This window comes from Meles meles, chromosome 12 (assembly GCF_922984935.1).
Source record: "Meles meles chromosome 12, mMelMel3.1 paternal haplotype, whole genome shotgun sequence".
Classification (NCBI taxonomy): domain Eukaryota; kingdom Metazoa; phylum Chordata; class Mammalia; order Carnivora; family Mustelidae; genus Meles; species Meles meles.
The window spans coordinates 25,884,500-25,906,747 of NC_060077.1; the positions used below are offsets into that span (position 1 = coordinate 25,884,500).

A 22,248-nucleotide genomic window follows, 5' to 3' on the forward strand; every position below is an offset into this window, starting at 1 on the left:
AGGGTTCTTAGAACCCAAAGCAAATTCTCCTCTTTTAACCTCCCACGTACTTACTCTCTTTGACACATTTATCTCTGAGTTATATTCTGGATGATGGTGCCATATTTTACCTCTGGGAGGGCAAGGCAGTGCCTGATTCATTTCAGGGTCCCCAGAACAGTGCCTAGGGCCTGGCACACAATAGGAGGAAAGAATGGCCCAGGGCATGTGCACAGCTGCTACCTTGGAGGTAGCAATAGAGTATGTAGTTGGGGGTGGGCAGACAGAGGGGGAAGGCTATTGAACTCAGAAAGGAGGAAATGGCTTCACTGGATGAGGAAGGGGCTGTGAGGCACAGCAGGACAGTCAGAGGGCATGGAGGCATCCATCACACAAGTCAGACTTGCAGTTACAGGAACCCACAGCTCTAGCCACCGGGCAGGAGCAGGGGAAGCAGATAAGCGGATGGCAGGGTGGCTTTCACTGAGCTTTCCTGCGACTTCTTCCAATGTCCACCCTACATCCCCACCCAGAGGCCAAAGCCTGGCCAGGCAGGGGGCAAAGGGAGGCTGTGCAGGGCGGAGTAGGGTGGGATCACAGACCTGAACGCTTGGCTAGGCACCACTGCGCTGACCAACTTAGGTACAGTAGCTCACTTGATCCTCTCAAGCTGACTTGAAATCAAATCATCACCTCCCGTGGAGTGGTGGAGTGAGCGAAGAAGCTCAGGTTCGCAGGAGTGAAGCCGCTTGCTGGAGTCTGACAGAGGAAAGTGGAGGATGTAGGTTTCAGATTCAGGCCTTCTGACTCCAAGAGAGAAAGCCCTCGTACCTGCGAGGAGGGGTGGGTGTGAGCACCTCAGGAGCAGCTCTTTGAGGGTTGGGAAGGTTGGAAGCAGAGGTCAGGGCCCTGGGTGGGGAGAAGGGGGTCTGTGCTTGCTTGTCCCCTAGGCCTGCCTGCCTCACAGGTGGAGGGGAAAGCCTGTCAACACGGAGAGGCTCCAAAGATGGGTTGGCAGCAGTGGACCAAAACGCGAGGCAAACAGGAAAAGACCAAGGGCCCCCCCAGGGAGAAATGGCCAATGCCACAGTCCATCACAGGGCGCAGACGATGCTAGGCTTCAGGGCGCAGACGATGCTAGGATTCAGGACTTGACACCCCCCCCCCCCACACACACAAAGTGGCACAGGGCAAGCTCCCTCCCATCTGGGAGAGTGAGGTTCTGGACTATGGGACCCCAACTCGGAAAAGCTCATTAGATAGCATCTCAGTGGGGAAACTGAGGCCCAGGGAGCTCAGGTGTCTCGTCCAAGGTCACAAAGCGAGCTAAAGAGAGATTTGAGACTAGAACCCAGATTTCCTGACTTTCTAATGTCCACTGGCCTCAGCCCGGGTGGGCACTCCTGCTCACTTTCTGCCAGGGTCTCTGCCTTCAGGAGGACAGAGAGGGACGCGCCAAAGGCTTGCGCGCGCGGCGCATCCCTCCCCACTCCACCCCTCCGGACCCTTTAAGAGGCGGGGCTTGGCCGCCCGCCCCGCGGCCCGGGCAAAAGGCTGGGACTTTACTCCCGCGGCAGAGAACGAGCCCGTGCTCCATCAGCTGCCGCAACCGCCGCGCCCCGAGCCCGAGCCACGATGAGCGGCAGAGTCGGCGATCTGAGCCCCAAGCAGAAAGAGGCACTGGCCAAGGTGAGACGTCCCCCGCCCACCCCATCCCTCGGCCCCCCTTTCGGGCCGAGGCCTCACCCTCCGCTTGCAGCGTGCGGGGAAGGGCCGGGGCGGAGGGCGGGCGACCGTGCGGGACTGGCGGACGGAGGAGGGAGCTGCGGCCAGCGGCACCTGACGCCTCGCATCCCTTGTCCCAGCGGCCCGCCGCACCCTCCCTGCGCCGGCCGAGGAGGAGGCCGACGGGAAGTTTGGCTACCCCAGCCTCAGCCCCGAGCGAGCCCTTGGCGGTGCCACCTGGGAAGAAGTGGTTGCTTGGAAGCCCTCGGAGGCAGCGGAGGGCACAAAGGCAATATTCATTCTCGAAACTGGCAGCCGAGCCCTGGGGGCCAGGGCAGGGGTAGGGCTCCGGGTTTCCTCCCATTTCCGGGAGGTTTTCCTCTTGTAGGGGCACTGGGCATCACAAACAGGGCCCTGACAGCTCCCTAGGACACTTGGAGAGCCCCTGCTGGGGCACCAGGTCTCTCTGCGACCTTGGGAAAAGCCGTCCTCCTCTGTGTGCTCCTCGATAAAAGGAAATGAGAGGTTGGACCCCATGATGTCGAAGGGAGCACCCTCATGTGTGAAGCCTGGGATCCTATCGGTGACTCATTGGGTTGAGGTTAGTTTGAGTTCAGACCAGCCCTCCCCTGTCCAGCAATCCAGGCCCCTCCCTGGCTGGCCACTTGGGCAGAGGCTCTTCAGAAGGCTGGGAGGTAAGCCTGGCTTTGCCTGGGCACCTGGGCAGAGGAGGGGGCAACAGAGGAGGGGACTGGAGACCCTGTCCACCAACTGAATCTACTCTTTGTTGCCCTGTAGGAAAGGGGACATTGGCTGTACTTGGACTCAGAATTGATGGGGTCTGGTCTCCAGGTTAGGGGGCTCCACAGCCAAGCAGTTCTCCATTGCTGGGGGGGGGGGGGTTGTCTCTCCTGCCACACAGTGGGGCTGAGGCACCAACCCCATGAAGGCTTTGCCCCAGGCTGGGCCTTCCCCCATCCTGGGGAGGCTGGATAGGGAGGTTTCAGATTTTACTGCTGACCTGCAGGGGAAGTCAGGCAGAGGAGGGGATTAGGTGGTGATTAAAATGGAAACCAGGGGCTGGGTTAGGGTCCTTGGTGAGGGGCCGCTTCAGGCCTGGGACCTGGAGGAGCAGTTTCCCTGGGAGTTCAGGAGCTGTTTGGGGGTTGGGGTGGGAGGATCTGTGTCCCTGGCTGACCTCAGCAAGGGACAGAGGTGGCAGGTCCTCATTGGTCCCCTCTCGGGCTGCCCTGTAGGTTAGTGACTAGAGAAAGGTGAGGGGTGGGAAGCAGGAGGCATGGGGAGAGCATGGGGGAGGGGTGTGTGTGCTCACCTACAGGGCAGTGAGCAGTTGGAAGTGGATATGGTCATCTGTTGGGGTCACTGTCCGTCTCTCTTGTTTGGTACTCCCTGCCCTTTCCCCCTTCGTGGCTTCCTGTTGAAACTGTTCCCTCCCACCTGGTTTGTCCTCCTCCCTCCTCCTGCTACCTTTGAAGTCCTTCAAGCACAACACAAACTTTTTTTAAATAGGATGAGACCACCGTCTTCCTGGGCCCATCACCATCAGATTCTTCCTACCCTCGCTTCCCCAGCCCATTGCTCACCAGTCCATGACCATGGGGCAGAAGATGACAGTGGAAAGCGTGCATGCTCTTGCCTTGGACAGACGTTGGTGGGGGGCGGGGGGGCGGAGTCGCATCCCAGCCCTGCTGATCACTAGCTGTTCAACCTTGGGCATGTTACTTAGCCTCTCTGAGCTCTAATTTCTTCATCTGTAAAATGGGGACAGTAGTACCTCTAGGGACTGAGTGAGGCATGAATAAGATAAGTGCCAAGTTCAGTGCTGGGCACACAGGGAATGCTTGGCGAACGGACATCTTTAATTGTGGCACATCCCCAAGTGTCTACTATCACAGTTAGCAGGGATAACCTATGGCTGCCTGCCACACTGGAGTGTGGAAGGGCGTACAGACAGGTAGGGGTAATGTGTTACTCCCTTCCCACCACCTACCTCCTTGCTATTCACCAAGGCAACTGAGTGTACCCATGTGCTCAGCCAGTGTCTGCAGAGTTGACCCGTGTTGAGGAGGGGTCCAGCCGAGTCCCTATGGAGAACCCTGGGCAGGGGGTGGTCAGGGAGGGGACCTGCCACTCACCCTCCTCCCTCTCCCTACAGTTTCGGGAGAATGTCCAGGATGTGCTACCCACCCTGCCGAATCCAGATGACTACTTTCTCCTGCGCTGGCTCCGAGGTGAGGGAAGAGGGGCTGTGGGAGGCTGGGCAGGGTCTCATTCTGGGCAGCAGAATGGTACCCCCTGGAAACCCTGCCCCTGCAATCTGAGAATCTGGAGAATTCAACCGTTAGAACCAAGAGAGCCCCGGGTAGTTATATAACCTTGACCCTCCTATTGGGTGGAATAACAACAGTGAGACTCAGAGAACTGAAGTAACTTGCTCTAGGTCACACAGCACCTGAGCCACAGGCAGAGAGAAGGTAGGAGCTGGTGGGCTGACTCCCAGCCCAATGCACTTTCCTTTCCTTCCATAAATCCTCTCTCCTGTTGGGCTTGGGAAGTAGGTTGAGGAAAAGCCTAGGAAGACCCAGGCGTGTGGGAAGTCAAAGGGAGAACCAAGTTTTGAACCAGAGTGCAGGCCCGTAGGAGAGGCTGGCCCCCTCTGGGGCCTTTTGGGGATGGCAGGCCAGCTGTTTCAGCAGCTTGCTGGAGGGGCAGAGTGCATTGGGTGGGGATTGTGGGGGGCTCTCAGCCTGACCTCTGTTGGTAAGACTCCGCTCGAGCTACCACCCAGCTCCAGAGCCCCATGTTCAAGTTCCAGCTCTCCCCTGGCCTGGCTGTGGCACGTGGGCCGGGGGTGCACATCTACTTTAGGAACCACATCTAGTTCCGGTAGAACAAGACCAGACGTATTGCCCTGCCTGTCGCAAGATGTAACACGACAGAACCCTGCCTGTGCTAATGAAGGGTATGTCTTTCTCCTCACATCAGAGTCCCACTCAACCCCCTGTCCCAACTCCTGAAATTTCCCCTTTCTTTTTTCTCTTCTCCTCTCCTGTGGTTCGAGTCATGCACCACCCTCTCCAGTTCCTGTGACACAGTTTTTTTTTTCTTTATAGAAACTTTATTGCCAGACACTGAAATAATAGAGAAAATTCTACCATGAGTTTGGTAGAGAGTCGGTTGTGCTGTAGAACGATAGCCCGGAATATTAAAGTACGCATCATGCCTGAGTATATATAGACACAGACACACTCGTGCATCCCCTAGGGGTCCTAGGACAGGTGAAGGGATGTATTTTTCTTTTCTGCCCAGAAATGGAGCTGGCACACTCTGGGGAACTGCTAATAGGCACCTCAGGGCAGGAAAGCCAGGAAAGCCATGGGGGGCCCCATGTGCCTCTGGAAGTGCCACTTGCCCAGTTCCCTCCCCAAATGTTGTGACACGCCTCCCCCCCCCCCCAGCCCACTCAGATTGGGTGGAGGGGCAGTAGGGGGGCGCAGTGGAGTTAGTCCAGGGCTGGAGAATATTTTGGTCCAGCATTTGAAGGGCTGTAGCTAGAAGCGGGTGGGTAGGCAGCGTGGGAAGGTTGTGCTGCCTTAAAGGGCCAGCTGCAAGATGATCAAAGACACCACCGGGCTGCTGGTAGGTAGAGACATGTGGTTTCAGAGAGCTGAACAATACCACAGCCCTTTTATCTTCAGGGAGGCTGCCTGGGCTCCTGGCAGTTGGTTTCCCTGACATTCCCAACTCTCCAGTCCTGGGATAACCCCTCTCTTTGCAAGAATATCGAAGAGTATTGTCATCTTCTTTTTGCCAGATGAAGCAGTGGAGGCTCAGAGAGGGGAAGGCACATACCGGAAGGCACACAGCTAATGAGGAGCAGAGTCCGGGTGGAAACCTAGGGCCTCAGAGTCCCGGGCCAGCATTCTCTCCTTTAAGCCACGGCTGCCCCCCTGCCCCGCCCACACCCCCAAAGCCAAGCTTGGCCTCTTCAGACAGAGGAAGTGTCTCCTCACTACTTTACTTGCGCCTCACATTTCCTGGGCAGGAGCTCAGGCCTGGTCAGACTCTACTGTGAATTTCAATTAGGGTTTTTGTTGCCCTTTTTTAAATGGAAACCTTTTCCCTCTCTACCTTTGCATCTAAAGGAAACGTTTTCAAAGTGAATGCCAACAGAATGCCTTTCTCTAACCTAGGTGTGAGCTCAGGCTTTCACTCTTGGCCCCTTCCCCCTCACATGGGTTCCATTTTCTGCTCCCCCCACCCACCCCCCTGGCCCACGCCCTGAGAGCAGGCACAGAAGTCTTTACTGCTTCCCCCTGACTGGAGCTGAGCTCTGGGCTTCCCAGCAAGGTCCGAAGGCCAGATGAAAACCCACAGGTGATAGCAACTGTGTGCGTGTTGGGGAGATAGGGCCTTGTCAGGGAGGTAGGGGGCAAAGCAGTTTGGAGTCTCCTTCACCAGGACTCAGAAGTTATCAAATCAGGACCCAGGACAGCTGCTCCTAGGTCATCATCTCTGGCATTGACCTAAGCCAAGCTTTGAACTGCCCCCAACCAGGGTACAGGAGCCCTGGAGAGGCCTGACTCAGCAGGCATAGGGAGGCACTGGGCCAGGTACTGCCACGGCCAAGTAGCAACTCGGGGAGGGCCCTCAAAGAAGACCCTGGCTGTTGGAGCCTGGCAGATATGGGTGAACTGGAGAGCTGTCTGGAGAGAGGGGGGGCTCAGGCTTTACTGCCACTCCTATTCCTATGGACCATGCCCACTCTCACAGACCAACTGGGCTCCCCCATCATGACAGTAGGTTACTTTGTTTTTTCATGTGTTTCTAGATCATATAGATGATTCAGTTGGTGATATGGAGTATCTTGTCCAAAGTCAGACTGGGAGAAAGGGGAAGGGCTGAGAGGTAAACCCAGATTATATGCCTCTAAAAGCTGCCCCTCGCTGCCACAATGGGGTGTGCAAGATTGCCAACAAAAGAAACTTCCTAGGAGTAAAGGCCGTTCAGTTCTATAAATGGGTGTCCAGCAGCGATGATGGGCATGGCATTGGTCAATCCCCAGATGCACTCTTTGGGTACAGGACAGTGGAGTTGATTTCATGATAGCAGAGTCAGGGAATGTGCTTGGCCACTCCCAGAGATCAGTGACTAAGGGACCGGTGACAGTCCAGAGGGCAGCCTATCTGGCCCAGGTCCCAGGGCTGTCAGCAGATCTCAATGGGAGTCTGATCCACAGAGGACATAGGGATGGGAGGGACAGTTCATAGGGCAGTTGGCAAAACTGGTCAGAGTCTGGATCTCAGAAACTCTTTAAAGGATGAACTGGAGCGAGCTGTCACAAGATGAAATCTGATAGGGATGGATCCAGAAAACCATCTCACAACATATGGGATGGAGGCTTAGCAACAGCATAGCTGAAAAGGATTTGGGAGTTTCAGTTGACTGTAAGCTCCATCTGAGTTAAGAGTGCGACTGTTGCCAAGAAAGTTCTCAGGCTTTATCGGAGAAGGGTAGGCAACACCTCGTGCCACGCACAGTTCCGTGGAGCGCGCTTTTGAAGTAGGGCGCTCGCAGACTGGGAAACATCCAAAGGGAAGTCCTGTGAATGGACTTGAAACCAGGCTGCGAGGAACAGTCAGGGGAAGGATCCATGGAGGGGCAAGGTGACAGCCAAGGGCATGCAGCGAGCAGCACAAAATTCACCCGTATTAGAAAACTTGTCACATGGCTGAGGAAGGGACCCTACTCTCAGAGTGTTTCGGCTGTGGGTCTCTGCTCCGTGTAACAATGAGTGTGAGTGCAAGTGGCCACTCGGATTATCTGGAAGCAGGTGGCTTTTGGGGGGCAGTGAGGTCTTCATGTTCAAGCTTGAGCAGGATGACTTGGGGTGAGAGCATGAAATGAAGAGTTGGCCCAGGTGAACTCTTTAATTTTGAAGCTTTCAAGGAACCCTGGGAGGAGGGCCCTCTGTGTCCCATTAGGGTATATGTGGATCCTTTGAAAATATGGCAAGGTTGACCAGAGGCTCATCAGCCCTTCTATCATCCTGGGATGTTCTGCCAGGTCCACCCCAGATGACAGGGCAGCTATGTTCATCTTTGAACGAGGTCAAGTTCTCAGAAAACGAAGGAGATTAACTTTGTATAAAGGGGAAAGGCTGAATGATAAGGGTGTCCAGGGTTCACTTTCCCTGATAGGAGATAAGATCTTTCACCTCTTGTATCCATGAGGGTAAAATTCACTGGACCCCAACGTTACAAGGCTGCACCCGCCTGCCCTGATCCTTGACCTGCTCTCCGGGGGCTGTGGTATTCTAGAAACCCCTTAGTGGAGTTCCTCCTCTTCAGCTTCCACATGTGGGGTCATCTGGAAGTCAGCTGGGGTGAAGCTGGAGAGAAGCCAACCCCAGCACAGGAATAGAGAAATCTCCCTGTCCTTGGATGCCCAGCCCCCTGGTCTAACCCTGACCACATTTCCCTGTTACAGCAAGAAACTTCGACCTGCAGAAGTCTGAGGCCATGCTCCGGAAGGTGAGCTCCATTTAGATACAGCCCACTGTTGTCTTGGTTCCCACCCATCAGAATCACACTGGGGTTGGACTATCTTTGCCCACCCTGCCCACCTGATCACAGCTTCTGGCTCATGTGGCCAATCTGAATATTAGCTGGCCGCTGTTGCTGCCTTATCCCTTTGGGACAAAGTGCATTCCCTTCCCTGAAACAGAGTTTTCATACTTCTGGCCCAGCTAAGAATTACAATCCGTTCTGCCCTTCTTTTCCAGTCCCACCACTTGCCTTCTCATGATGTACCTGGGACACAGTGTCACCTATTGCTAGATGCCTATAAGGGGTTCTACTACCCCTGCCTTTTTTTTTTTTTTAAGCCCTACCTCTATGTTTGCAGCATGTGGAGTTCCGAAAGCAAAAGGACATTGACAACATCACGAGCTGGCAGCCTCCCGAGGTGAGGACTAATGATCTTGCCCCAAACCTGTGTTAGTTAGGTCTGCTGCACCCACAGTCTGTGTCCCGAAGGCCGTTGAACTGGGGTCCTCAAGAGGAAAGATTTGACAATGCCCGGTGAGCCCAAATGGTTCCCAGAGTGGGTATCCATTGGCACCCGGGAGAAAGGCTGTGGAGGGAGAGCCTGATGAACCCATGAGAAGGCTCCGGGATGCAGGCCCCTGGGCCTGCTGACTGGGGGCCTGGTCTGTGTCTTTGCCCAGGTGGTCCAGCAGTATCTATCAGGGGGCATGTGTGGCTATGACCTGGATGGCTGTCCCATCTGGTACGATATCATTGGACCTCTGGATGCCAAGGGGCTGCTCCTCTCAGCCACCAAACAGGACTTGCTCAGGACCAAGATGCGGGACTGTGAGCGGCTCCTGCAGGAGTGTGCGTGCCAGACCAAAAAGGTGAGTGGTCTTAGCATGATGGAGAGTGAGTTCACCACTGCGGAGCTGTTCCAGCAGAAGCAGACGTATCACACAGGGATTTAGGCACAGGTTCTGGGCTGAGACACGGACGTTTGGATTTCACGGACAAGTGAAACCTCCAAGTTTTAGGGTCGGACCCACGTTGCCAGATTCGTACTTTTTTTTCCAAGTAAGGACTTAAAAAGAAAATGTAGTGGCTACTATTGTCCTGGTTATTGTCCCCAAATCATAGGAATGGCATAGTCTCAGAATGAAGGGCCGTCCTTTAAATCGGAGAAATGTGGTTTCCTAAATAACATACTATACTGTCATCGCATTTCTCATTCATCCAGGCACTGGTAAGATCTCTGTCATGGCCCAGCCTCTCCTCGGACAAGTATCTGGGCACCGCTGGTGCAGATGAGCTGAGAGTCTGTACTTCTCTAATTCTGTATTCGAAAAAGAGAGGACAGGTGATTCCCTCTCCAAGAAAAAGGCTAAAGAGAGAGCTGGATCTTCTCTCCTGCCTTTCTCTTGAGCCTGTGTAAGGATCCAGCGAAATGATGTCATAGGTTTGGGAACATTTCAATACTGTCGTTTGCGAACATGCACTGAGAACCTAGCGTGTCCAGAGACCCTACAGGCTGCGCATGCAGAGAAGTGTTTGATGGGCACCCTTCAGGGCTTAGGTTGGACAGAGAGGCTCTGTGCCCAATCAGTAGGCCCACGAGGCCCCACGGACTGAGCCCTACCAGGTGCTACCCACAGAGGTAGAGGGAGGCCACCAGGTCAAACTGCAGAACAGAAGAGACCTCAGATATAACCTAGATCCACCCAGTTGTTTACTGGATGAGAACAGGACAGCTAGGCAGGAAGAGTGACTAGCCTTGGCCATAATTCTGGCCTTGGGGTTGCTTATCTCAATTTGGAAAACACTAGATACGGCCCTGCCCAGATCTGGTCACCCTACGGGCACATCAGCTTCAGCTTCCTGCCCTGAACTAGGGTGGGCTTCTGCAGGGTAGCAACCTGCTGTGACTTTCTGCCTCTCTGTCCCCTGCAGATGGGGAAGAAGGTGGAGACCGTCACCCTGATATATGACTGCGAGGGGCTTGGCCTCAAGCATCTCTGGAAGCCTGCGGTAGAGGCCTTTGGGGAGGTGAGGGGCAGAGCTGGGGGGTGTGGATGGGAGGAGGAGAGAAAGTGGGAGTGTGCCCATCTGCTAGGAGGTCCCGTCTGGCCTGGGAGAGGCAGGGTGTGCTGGACTCAGTGATTTTGTTTCCACAGTTTCTCTGCATGTTTGAGGAAAATTACCCTGAAACGCTGAAGCGTCTTTTCGTTGTTAAAGGTAAGTTGGGAACTATCTGTGATGAAGTCAAATGTGAAAGAAGGGCCCCAAATGATCCTGGGACGGATTCAGGAGAGTGGAATGGGGTGAGTCAGAGGAGGGGATCCGAGGGCCCCTGACATAGGCAGACAGATTTATGGTTCACAAAGCTTTTTGGATTTATTGCCTCCTTGGAACCACTCAGACTGGTGATACAGGAAGACTGTCCAGACAGGGAAGCCAGAAGTCAAAGAGGTGCCCGTGCCACACCTCCCACCCTGGGCTGACCCGACACAGGGCTGTGGAGGACACTGTCAGGACAGAGTGGGCCTTGCTCCGGGTCTCACAACACCTGGTCTCTCTTCCAGCCCCCAAGCTGTTTCCTGTGGCCTACAACCTCATCAAACCCTTCCTGAGTGAGGACACCCGCAAGAAGATCATGGTCCTGGGGGGTGAGTAGCTCAGACTCTTCTTAGTGCCACCAGTTGGCCCGTGACCCAAACTGGGGATAGCTTTAGAGGTGGCTAGGGTGAAAGCTTCCTCTGCTGATGGTAACAGTAGGATCCAGGAGCAAGTGGGGGTCACGGAGGTCATAGGAGCAGAGAGGTTGCTTCCAATTAGGGGAACCTAGGAGCGGCTTCCTTTGATGCACACTTACCCTGGGTCAGCCCTGGACTAGGTGACAAAGATGTATCAGAGTCCCCTGAGGAGCTCCTGGCCCCCTTGGGGAAGGGGAGTCTCACCCTGGGTGCATGGGTGGGAACACAGAGCAGGGGCACTCAGCCCTCCCAAGCCAGACACCCAGGCGGGACCAGATGCTGACCTCAGCTGAGTGTTGTGGCATGAGTAAGAGGCAGTCCGATGAAGCCAGGCAGGAAGCCACCAGGCAGAAAGAATAGCACTGAGCAAAGGCCTCTCGCACCACAGCTCAGGCAGTCTTGGAGAGCGCATGGCGAGAGGGGAGGTGCAGCTGGAGAGGCTGCCTGGAGCCAGGCACAGAGAATCCAGGGCACTGTGCTGAGAAGCTGGGACACAGCTCCACAGGCTGTTGGGAACCAGAGAAGAGTTCTGAAATGGGGACGTGGTGGGGAAGGACCAGGATCAGACTTAATTTTTCTTTTTAAGACTTTATTTGTCAGAGAGAGGGGGAGAGAGAGAGAGAGAGAGAGAGAGAGAGCACACAAGGAGGCAGAGTGGCAGGCAGAGGCAGAGAGAGAGAAGCAGGCACCCCGTTGAGCAAGAAGCCCGATGGGGGACTCGATCCCAGCACCCTGGGATCATGATCTGGGCCGAAGAAAGTGCCTTAACCAACTGAGCCACGGGTCAGTTGGCTCAACCCCCTAGCCAGGGGTCCCTAGGATCAGACTTTAAATGGAGACCTATATGACTGGCAAGCCTGCGAAGGACAGGTACCAGTTTTTATGCTGTGGTTGTCGTCCGCACAAGAGCTGTTGCAAACCCAAGCCGGGCAGTGGCGGTAGGGCTAGAGAGGAAAGGAGGGATTTGGGACTCACTTAGGAAGTAAAACAACAGAACCCCAAGATCGACTGGGAATAGGGAGGGAGGAAGAGGAATCCAGAATGACTTTCTGGTGGCTGGTGTGAGTGACTGTTGCAATGACTCTGGTGTGTTTAGTTCAGCCAGCGGGCATAACCTTGATGTTGAGTCTGGGGTCTGTGAGATGCACAGAGACTGGGGATACGTGAGTCTGAAGCTGAGGCAAGGACTCTGGTTTGGAAATTTGGGAGTTAGCAGTTATAGGCAGCAGCTAAGAACTTGAGAGTAAAGACTGCCCACGGAAGAGTGGACTGAGTTCAAGGGCAGGCAGGGCAAGAGGAGCCCACCAGGGAGAAGAAGGAGTGATTGATGAGTTTGGCAGGGCCACACTCAACACAGGTTGGATATACAGGGGAGCTGAGAGGACATCAAGGCACAAGGAGAAGCCAGCAAGGAAGATGCACAGGAATCAAGCCAGCCAGGGACAGAGAGGAGCTGAGTTTTGCTAGAGCATTAGGAGGAATTGGTAGGAAGGAAAGGCAAGAGAGATAGACTGGCATTGGCTTGTGTCAGGCCAGGTGCTGCCTATGGAGTTGACCTTGGGGGTAGGTAATAGGGATTCTAAAGTTTTCTGGATGTTCACCATTAGGTGACACATGGAAAGAGGAGATCTTTCCGATGTGTATTAGTGAGCCCTGGGAGTGACGTGAAGCATTCTGGAAAGTTCAGAACTTCTGGGTTCTGGTGCTGACTCTGGCAGCAACAAGTTCTGCTTCCTGTTGCCTCAGTTACTCTCTCTGTAAGATGGGAAGGGCCCCTCTGGCCTTATTCCAACTCTCCAGCTGAGCTGGGGGAAGACATACACAATCTGAGCAAAAGGCTCTGATGATTTTTGGCTTTGCTGCTGCTACCGCCCACCATGAGCAGGAGACGGCTGGGTTTCCTGGCAGCAGACTGTTCTCCCGCCCACACCTAAAACCCTTTCAACCAAGCCTGCCTCAGGCTCAGAAGATACCAGATCTTCAAGAGAAGATGGAAGACATTCACGCTGGGCTGGTCAGGGGAGCTGAGGAAACACAGATTACATGCCCCCAAGACCACAGAAGCTGTTTTCCAACAGTTTCCAACAGTATGGTCTCAGGACCCTAGAAATCAGAGGGCTGGGTGACCCTGGGCAGCCTCTATGAGGCTTCCAGCCAGTCCCCACAGCCATGGACCCTGGGCCCGTACCCCATGACTGCCTATTTATGGTCTATAGAGTCGGCACAGAAAGGTTTCCAGTATCAAAATATTGTGCTTGGCTGATACTGGTTTTGGAATTTGGAGTGGTGAAATGGTTCTCAGCATTGGTGGCACTAGAGTCACACTCTCCTAGTCAGGAAAGGGCTTGGTTATTTAAAAAAAAAAAAAAAAAAAAAGGAGCCAAGTCACTGGCAGCTAGACAGCCTGAAAACAGCAGAAGTGAAGTCGTGGCTGGGGTAAAGCCAAGGGAGCCCCATTTAAGGGGCCACTCGACAGTGGTACAGTCGGTAAGTCACGACTGAGCACGATTACGTGTAGGTGAAAGCAGGAGATGAGACATGTGGTTGGACCCTCCTGGAATTTAGTCTAAGCAAGAAAAGATCAGGTTGATTCAGGCCTTCCTGCCTGCCGCACATGCTGTTCCCTCCTGGTGGGATGCCCTTCCCTCTTTTCTTTGTTCCCTCTGATCACACACCAGATATTTGTACCCCATGCCTGGGAGTGAGCGTACACTCTCATAAGGGTAGGGAGTTAATAGTTTATGGCATCTTCTCAAGTAGTTAGTTCCATTCACTCCCTCCACCCCGACAGCCTCGTGGGGCAGGTAGAACCAGGCTCAGCACAGAGTGATGTTACTTAAGGTTGCTCAATGGGCCAGAGGCAATGGAGATGGACTCCAGGGGCTCTGATTCTTAGTCCAGGGAAAGGGCAGTCCTCTGGGTGATGCTGCCTCCTGAACCCCCCAGCAAAGCTGTGTGCACATCACGGGCTCCTAATGTCAGTGTTTTCTGTGCTGGGGCAGACAGGCTTTTCCTGCCTGTTTTGTGTTGACCGCCAGGGCTGTGAAGCAATCCTGCCTAGTGGTGATCCTTTTTTCCCTCCTTCCTTCCCCCTGCTGCCAGCAAACTGGAAGGAGGTTTTACTGAAATATATCAGCCCTGACCAGCTGCCTGTGGAATATGGGGGCACCATGACTGATCCTGATGGAAACCCCAAGTGCAAGTCCAAGGTATGGGCTGTGTAGTCCCCTGAAGAACCCAGAAGAGCTAGGGATCACCAGGGAAGCCTGGCTCAAATGCATATTCCAGTTCACTCTGTGCCCTGCTTCTAGATCAACTATGGGGGCGACATCCCCAAGAAGTATTATGTGCGAGATCAGGTGAAACAGCAATATGAACACAGTGTGCAGATTTCTCGTGGCTCCTCCCACCAAGTGGAGTATGAGATCCTCTTCCCTGGCTGTGTCCTCAGGTAGTGCTCTGGACCTGTGCCTTTCAGCCCTAGGGTGCCAGTGGTTGGGCTGGGGTGGGAGAAGCCTTGGGGGCAGGACCTACAGAAGGTGTGCACACAGACACAATCAGGTCTGAATGGGCGGATGTCCCCGGCAGATGGCAGTTCACGTCAGAAGGTTCGGACATCGGTTTTGGGATTTTCCTGAAGACCAAGATGGGGGAGCGGCAGCGGGCAGGCGAGATGACAGAGGTGCTTTCCAATCAGAGGTACAATGCCCACCTGGTGCCTGAAGATGGGACCCTCACCTGCAGTGATCCTGGCATCTGTAAGTCTCCCTCTCTTGGCTTAAAGCCCCTGCCCTAGCTGTCTGCCTCTGGGGTCCCCCTCGCTCCATAAACCTAGGCTGTCAGACTCTGAGAACTAGATGTGGGGCTCCATGAGCTCAACACTCTCCTTACACAGATGAGGGAATGAACCTAGGGCAGATCTCTGACCTAATACTTCCAGGTCGAGGTGAGTCATGGTCCTAGGTGATCACAAGGGTCCAGAACACCTGCTCTCTGTTCCAAGTTTAACTGGATCTGTGACTGTGACCAAACGTTTCTGGAGAATGCTCCTTCCGCAGATGTCAGAGAGGCAGAACTGCCTGGGTGGGGGCAGGGATCCGAGGTGAGCAGAATGCTGAAAAGCCCAGTCCTGACCCCTCTGAGCTTATCTCCACCTTGATCAAAAACTGAGTACAGGACACGAACAGGAAGTTTAGCCAGGAGGAATAAGAAGAATGGCAAATGCCCCCCCCCCTTTTTTTGGCAAGCAGGCATTTGAAAGTGTTTTACATCCTCTACTTTGTAGTATCAATTAAAATTCCCTTTCAGCAATTCCACTTCCGGACATTTATCCTACAGAAATGTTTACACAACGGCACAAAAATAGAGGTACAAGGATGCTCTTAGCAGCCTGGGCAACTGGCAATAAACCAAATGACCTTAAAAAGGTCTTGTTAAATGAATTATGGTACATGGGTACATGAAATACATTGTACCCATTCAGGAGAATAAACTGACATGTAAAGGGTCTAATACATGTTTAAAAAAAAAAAGAACGAAACATAGCATATGGTATACACTCACTTTTTTTTTTTTAAGTATATACATTGAAAAGAATTCTGAGGAATGTATGCTAACTGTAATGGTGATTATCTCTGGGATGGTAGGACGCTTCTAGAGGGTTTTACTTTTTTCACTAGTTCTGCAACTAGCTTATTTTACAATGACCATGTACTACGTTTGTAAGCAGAAAAAGCACATACACGCACACAAAAAGCCCTTCAAATCTCCAGTTTCCTTTCTATCAGAGCCAATGTGCCAGGCGTGGAAAATCAATGAGAGCAAGGGCTTTATCATCGAGCTGACTTGGATTTGCCTACTGATTAGTTCTTAGGCAGGTGACTTAGTCTCCCCGCGCTTCAGTTTCCTGATTGCTACAATGGGGATCAAATTCTCCACCTCATGAGGATACATGATGATTAAATGGGCAGCACTTAGCATAATGCCTGGTGTGCACCAAGCACTCCAAACATTGTAGACATCATTATCCTTAGGGCAAAACCTGTGCGGGGAGAAGGGCCATCCTGGAGATGGTCCTGGAGATGGGAGACAAGCCCTGTGCCTTGTTTCTAGGGGCACAGATGTCTCTCATACCATCACCCCAACCTCCGATGCTGTGTACTTCCCTACCTGCCAGGCAACCTTCCGTCTCAACCACCCCTTCCTCACAGATGCTCTGTGGTATGGCTCCCTGGGGAGGAATATTCTTGTTAGTGAGCAAGCAGCCAGGTCCTTGGAGGAGAAGGCGTATTATTGTATGCTCAACAAGAACAAGGCCTGGCACACTAGCCCAGCTACTATTATTCACGGCACATATTTTATAAAGAAGTTTGAATTTTTTAAAGGGTTCGCCCATTTTTTCCTGAAGATTTTATCTATTTGACAGAGAGAGAGTGCACAAGCAGGGGAAGCAGCAGGCAGAGGAAGAGGGAGAAGCAGGCTCCCCAAGGAGCCCAATGCTTGATTCCAGGACACTGGGATCATGACCCGAGCCAAAGGCAGATGCCCAACTGAAACATCCAGGTGCCCTGAAGCTTGATTTTTTTTTTTTTTTTTAAGATTTTATTTATTTGCAAGAAAGAGGGAGTAAGAGCACGAGTAGGGGTTGGTGTGGGGGAGAGGCAGAGGGAGAAGGGACAAGAAGACTCCCTGCCCAGTAGGGAGCCTGATGTGGGACTCAATCTCAGAACCCCAGGATCATGACCTGATCTGAAGGCAGATGCTTAATTGACTGAGCCACCCAGGTGCCCCTAAGCTTGATTTTTTTTTTTCCTTAATGGACAAGGAAGCTGAGGTATAGAGAAGGGACATTATCTCTCCCACAAAGCAGTTCATGTACACACCAGAAGATGGAAGACATGAGGGAATCCTAAAGTCCTGGTCCAGATCTCTAGGCAACAGCCTATCCTAGAGATGATCAGGTCTGTCCCTGATGTGACAGACAAGAGAGTAAGGTCCCGGGCCAGGAAAGTAATTTACCTGAGATCACGCAGCCAGGAGCAGTGCCCAGCCCATTTTCCAGCATTGCCCATGACTGTCTGTAGTATCTGAAGGAGGCAGCCTGAGAAAGGACCAGGATACATTACACCATAATCAGGCTTAGGTTTGCAAACCCCAAATTTATTTTAGCTCTTCTTGGTTACATTCCCAGTTGGAACATTTATCTGCATGCAGGGCCTTGACTGGGTGCTGCTTCTTGTCCATTCCAAGGAGGATTAAAGGCAGGTCACAGCACCCACATCCCCTTCCCAGGTGTAAAGACAATGAGGTGGGATCAGCTGTTGCCTGGAGCCATGGCTCAGGTTAGACCTGAGCCCAGAGAGAACCCAGTGTTAGGTTACAAGCTCACCTGTGGAAGGGCAGTGCCCTTGAAGAACCAGGCGACTCCCTGCAAAGTAGAACATAATCACCCAGTGGAGAAATTAAAACTCTGAGCCAGCCTCCAATGGCAAGAGCACATGAATCCTCCCCAGGCTGGTCTGGTCCTTGACCAAGTGTGCTTAAGGTAGGGAGAAGGAGAAACACAGTCTGAATTGATTTCACTTATTTTCTCTAGAGTAATGTTTCCTGGGGGCCTGAGTGTAGAATACTCTATTAGGAAAGAAGATGATTCAGCAGAAAAGATCTGGACTTTGTTCACCAGGAGTGCATAAGGTGGAATAGGCGGCCTCAAACACTGGATGAAGGCTCCATCGTACTTGCAGGCAGTGCTGGGGGCAAGAGGGCCCAGCCAGGCTCCAGGAGGCCTGGTTTCTGAGTCCAGCTGTGCCAAACTCTACAAGTGTCTCTAAATAATTAGCTTTTGCTTTCCTTCTCCTTAAAGTGATTAGAGTGGGCTACAGCAGGAGGTCTTCTTTATTTATGTACTTATTTAGGTAGGCTCCATGCCCAGTGTGGAGCTTGAACTCACAACCCTGAGGTTAAGAGTCAAAATCTCCAGGCGCCTGGGTGGCTCAGTTGTTAGACCTCTGCCTTCAGCTCAGGTCATGATCCCAGGGTGCTGGGATCGAGCCCTGCGTCAGGGATCGAGCCCTGCTTCTCCCTCTTACATTCCCCCTACTTCTGTCCCTGCTCTGTCTCTCACTCTGCCAAATAAATGGAATCTTTAAAAAAAAAAAGAGAGAGAGAGAGTTGTACATTCTAGCAACTGAGCCAGCCAGGCACTTCTAGAGCGGAAGGCCTTAATCTGAAGACTCCCTTAAAGACCAAACACCTCTCTTTTATAACATATGCATTTAATATCCCTCTTACTATTCTGAAATGAAATTCATGGATAATGTAACCCACCTAAACACATAATTTAAAAAGCATTATCATCTTCCATGAGGAGAAATAAAAGGAAGTTGCTTTAGAATATGTATTTGTTTCCATATACAAATGAGAGGGGATGATCACAACCATTTGCCGCCACTCTTCAGAATGGTGCCTTTCCCACTGGGAAACCCCGCCCCCAAGGGTCCATGATGGGCTCCAGGGGATCTAAAGTTGGGTGTGTTCATCAGATTCTCAAAGGAGTCAGTTCCCCAACTTTTGTTGAGGCCTAGCCTAGAGGATCTCTGGGGGAGCTCTACAGGTCTGTCAGCATATGATTGATGTCAAAATGAACCTCACAATTCATGAACTCTACTTCCCTTAGGCCTCAACCTCTGAACAGTCCCTTCCTTTTTTCTGAGAGCAGAATATGCGAAGCAGAGCCATCTCGAACCTGGTGCTTAATCCAAGGAGCTCAGACCTCTCCTCCAGCATGACCGATTCTGGTCGCTAGGACTCTTGTCATCCAGGGCACTGAGGAAGTGTGCCTCTTTCCAGAGGGACTATTGGCTCTGAAAGACCTCTGGTGCAGAGAAAATTGATGAGTAATACTTTACACCATGAAGAAAGTGTGGGTGTTATGTCTACCCAATGTCTAAACTATGCATTTTATCTAGGGGTAGGAAAGGAGCAAGGTTAAATCTCAGGATTAAATACACTTTTGGGGGGGGGGGGGCTTGTGTTAATTCCCCCCTCCCTGCCCCCGGGAAAAGTGAGAAAAGACCAGGATAGGGAAAGGGCAGAGCCAGTATTTCTGTTCTCACACTCTGTTCTCTTGAAGGGCTGTTTGACTGAAAGGAACAACTTCTCAAAAAGGGTTAGTTAGATTAAAAGCAGTCTGTTCCTTGGCCAAGGCTTCAAAGACTTCTCTGCCAACTCCATGCCTGTTTTGAGGTTTCCGAATCTTTTAGGATTACAAACGGTGCAGGGCACATCTTGGTCCATTTATCTTTCTGTGGGATAAATTCCTGGTTCAAAAACTCCAGGTATCTTACCTTCACCAGAACCTGAACGAGGCTCGCCTTTCCGGGGCCTGAGACAGGTAGTGATGCCAGTCAGAGGGAAATTCCAGCTCCATCACTTCCTCACCATGTGACACAGTGACCTCCTTTTCATATGCTATAAAGCAGGACTAATGTTGAACTCCTAGAGTTATTCTGAGTAATAATATAATAGTATATATAGATTACCAACCCAGGGCTGAGACACCTCCATAGCCATTGTTGCCACTACTACTATTGTGACAATTGTTGCTGTTCAAGTCCTAACTCTTCTGAAAAGCCTTTTAATTTTACATGATTGCAGTCTATAGGGCCCTCCTTCCAAGCTGTGACAGACGTGACTGTCTCACTCATCTGGCACTCGGCATGTTCTGTTTTTTATTTTTCTTTCTGTGAATATCTTGTCCACCCAGCCTGACTTAAGTTTCAGAAGGTGAGGGACCACTGCTTATGTCACCTTTATCCTCATGACGTACCACACTGCCTTGTTCAGCCAACAAAGATCGCTGTCCTTTGCTAGAATTGCCTGAATGTCCGGTTTTCTGCCTCCCCTCAGATGTCCTGCGGTTTGACAACACCTACAGCTTCATTCATGCCAAGAAGGTCAGCTTCACTGTGGAGGTCCTGCTTCCGGACAAGGCCTCAGAAGAGAAGATGAAACAGCTGGGGGCAGTCACCCCGAAGTAATGCCTCTTCCCACAGCAGGCGTGGCTCCCTTGGTGTCTCCCTGTCAGTTTCTGTCCCTTGTAGCAGTCATTTTCCCAGTACCCAGATGCCCAAAAAAGCTGGGCTACAAGAAAGATCTTGGGCTGGATTTGGGGAACTTTCATTTCAGAATTAGGAAGAGGGGGAGCAGCAGGACAGGGTCTCCTTCCTCTCAAATTACTCAGGGGTCCCTAGGGGCTGGGCACCATGATAAGATCTACCCTCCTATAAGCTGTGCCAACATCACCTGTCCAGTGACAGTTGAGACAGGAAGGGGTGGGGGGCGGGGGGAGATGCGGGTGGCAGTAGAGCAGAAATTAGAAAACGGGGGGAAGAGATCTGCTAACACTTCAGGGAAGCCAGCTGTAGGGGAGGAACTTGCTCCCAAATTGAAAATGTTAAGTCTAGATCATTATGAGGAGTAGCAAGGTAGCAGTTTGCTAGAATTATGGTGGGGGTCAAAGGCTCTTCTAAACTTTCTATCTCCAAGGCTGGGAACTTTTGGCTTTTCCCACAAGGTTTCAGGGATGGCCTAAGTCAGTATAGATCTTCCCACTCAGGGGCAGACAGAGAGGCCACCTTGAGACTTCCGCAACTCTTGGGACCCAGCGGCTGTCTCTTTAATAACTGATTGTCAGTGACTCAGAGCTTCTCAGGACAGCAATTTGGTACCCAGCCACTGTCCTGCAATGCAAACAAAGCACAGGAAAATTACTTCCAGGAATCCCAGGATGGGGCCGGGAGGCTAAGGGTGGGAGTGAATCCGGAGACTTTCAACCCCCCTCCCCTTTTCAGTGCTGTCAGCCTCTCATCAAGTAACTCTCCATTTGAGCACCCCACACAAAAATGACAAGTGGGATCAAGACAGTTGATCTCAGTGAAGGCCTTTCTAGTCTGAGTCTCCCACGGTGCCGGTCAGCCGGGTTCCTGACTGACCTCACCAAGGCTGTGGCAGTCCCGTCTCTGTGGGAGGCAAATGGCGGGTGCATTGGGTTCCTGGTGTCTGGCAGGGAGGCTGCCCGGGCAGTGGGCCAAAGGCCGGCCCGGCATCTGGGGGCAGCCACAAATAGCCTCGCAGGCCCCCAGCCCCACCGTCCACACTGACAAGCAGGGATGGCCAAGGAGGCCTTCAGCGACCACGGATTGGAGGGCACGGACCCTGCGGGCAACCACAGCACATAACCCAACATCCCCGCCCAGCAAACGAACACTGGAGAGCGCCCCCCCCCAACCCCCGGGCCCCCGCAGGAACTCCTTTCCCTCCGAAACCCAGCCACCCCCGCCCCGGCCCAGCGCGGGGAGATGGTCTGGAGAAACCAAGGGAGGAGAAGGGGCAGGGCTGGAGCTGACCGGAGCGGCCTGAGGCGGCGCCGGCCTCAGCTATTCCGCTTAGGAGGCATCATCCTGACCTTGGTTTACAACGCTCTCTTAGGAAAATTAACCAACGAATAAAGCAACGCTCAGTGCACAGGGAGTGGAAGTCAATGCCCACCGCCTCCCTCCACGAAGCCCGCCCCTCAGACAAGATTCATGCCCCGGTAGCAGACCACACAGTCGCCAATAGCTGGAGCGCATGCGCATAAGCCCCTCATTGCTCCTCTCTAGCGCGCTTTCCCATGAGGCCCAACGACCAGCTTGCTTCCCGATTGGTCCACGTGATGGAATATCTTCCGCCATCTTCGTTAAGGGCACCATGGGGCCTCCTGGCTGCCTTCAAGGTCTGGGCGGAGGCCCCGCCCCTCCCGGTTCATGGATACGTGCCCGAAGATTCTAGCGCGCGGATTTGTGCGGGTCTGGGGAGAACGTGCAGCGCCTGCGGTGGGCACAGAGTGGGAGGGAAGCGGACGAAAGACGCTCACGTGGTGCTAGGGACCGTCTCCTAATTCCGCGCCAGCACTACCGGTGTTTCCGGGGCTGGAGAGTGCTTTTGGTCCCGAGCCCAGCTTCCGGCGAGGTCGCTGCTGACCTGGCTACCCAATGCGACCATACAATGACAGACGCCAAGGGCTGAAAATGGAGTCGTTAATATTGAACTAATGGTCTTATTTCCCCCATCTTTATTTGACATAATAAAAAGCCAATTCTTTAATAAAATAAGTGCCTACAGGGTACCACGCCTCAACCCTGTGCTTAATGGCCCTGGGTTGATGCAGAGGTTCAAGGAAATAATACGTGCAAAGCGCT

The 22,248-nt window shown here is 52.8% G+C and overlaps 1 protein-coding gene across 2 annotated transcripts; it reads left to right on the forward strand.

The window, feature by feature from the left end:
* Positions 1-1,517: 1,517 nt before the first annotated feature.
* On the forward strand, positions 1,518-22,248 carry SEC14L2 (SEC14 like lipid binding 2). 2 transcript variants are annotated; one of them, XM_046024286.1, is made up of 12 exons: positions 1,518-1,668; positions 3,881-3,956; positions 8,215-8,258; positions 8,632-8,691; positions 8,954-9,142; positions 10,206-10,301; positions 10,430-10,490; positions 10,838-10,921; positions 14,111-14,217; positions 14,320-14,459; positions 14,597-14,766; positions 19,916-22,248. In XM_046024286.1, the coding sequence occupies exons 1-12, from the start codon at positions 1,615-1,617 to the stop codon at positions 20,044-20,046; spliced, it is 1,212 nt and encodes a 403-aa protein (XP_045880242.1). In that variant the 5' UTR covers positions 1,518-1,614; the 3' UTR covers positions 20,047-22,248. The 2 variants fall into 2 exon arrangements, with proteins under 2 accessions (XP_045880242.1, XP_045880243.1); XM_046024287.1 differs by lacking the exon at positions 10,206-10,301.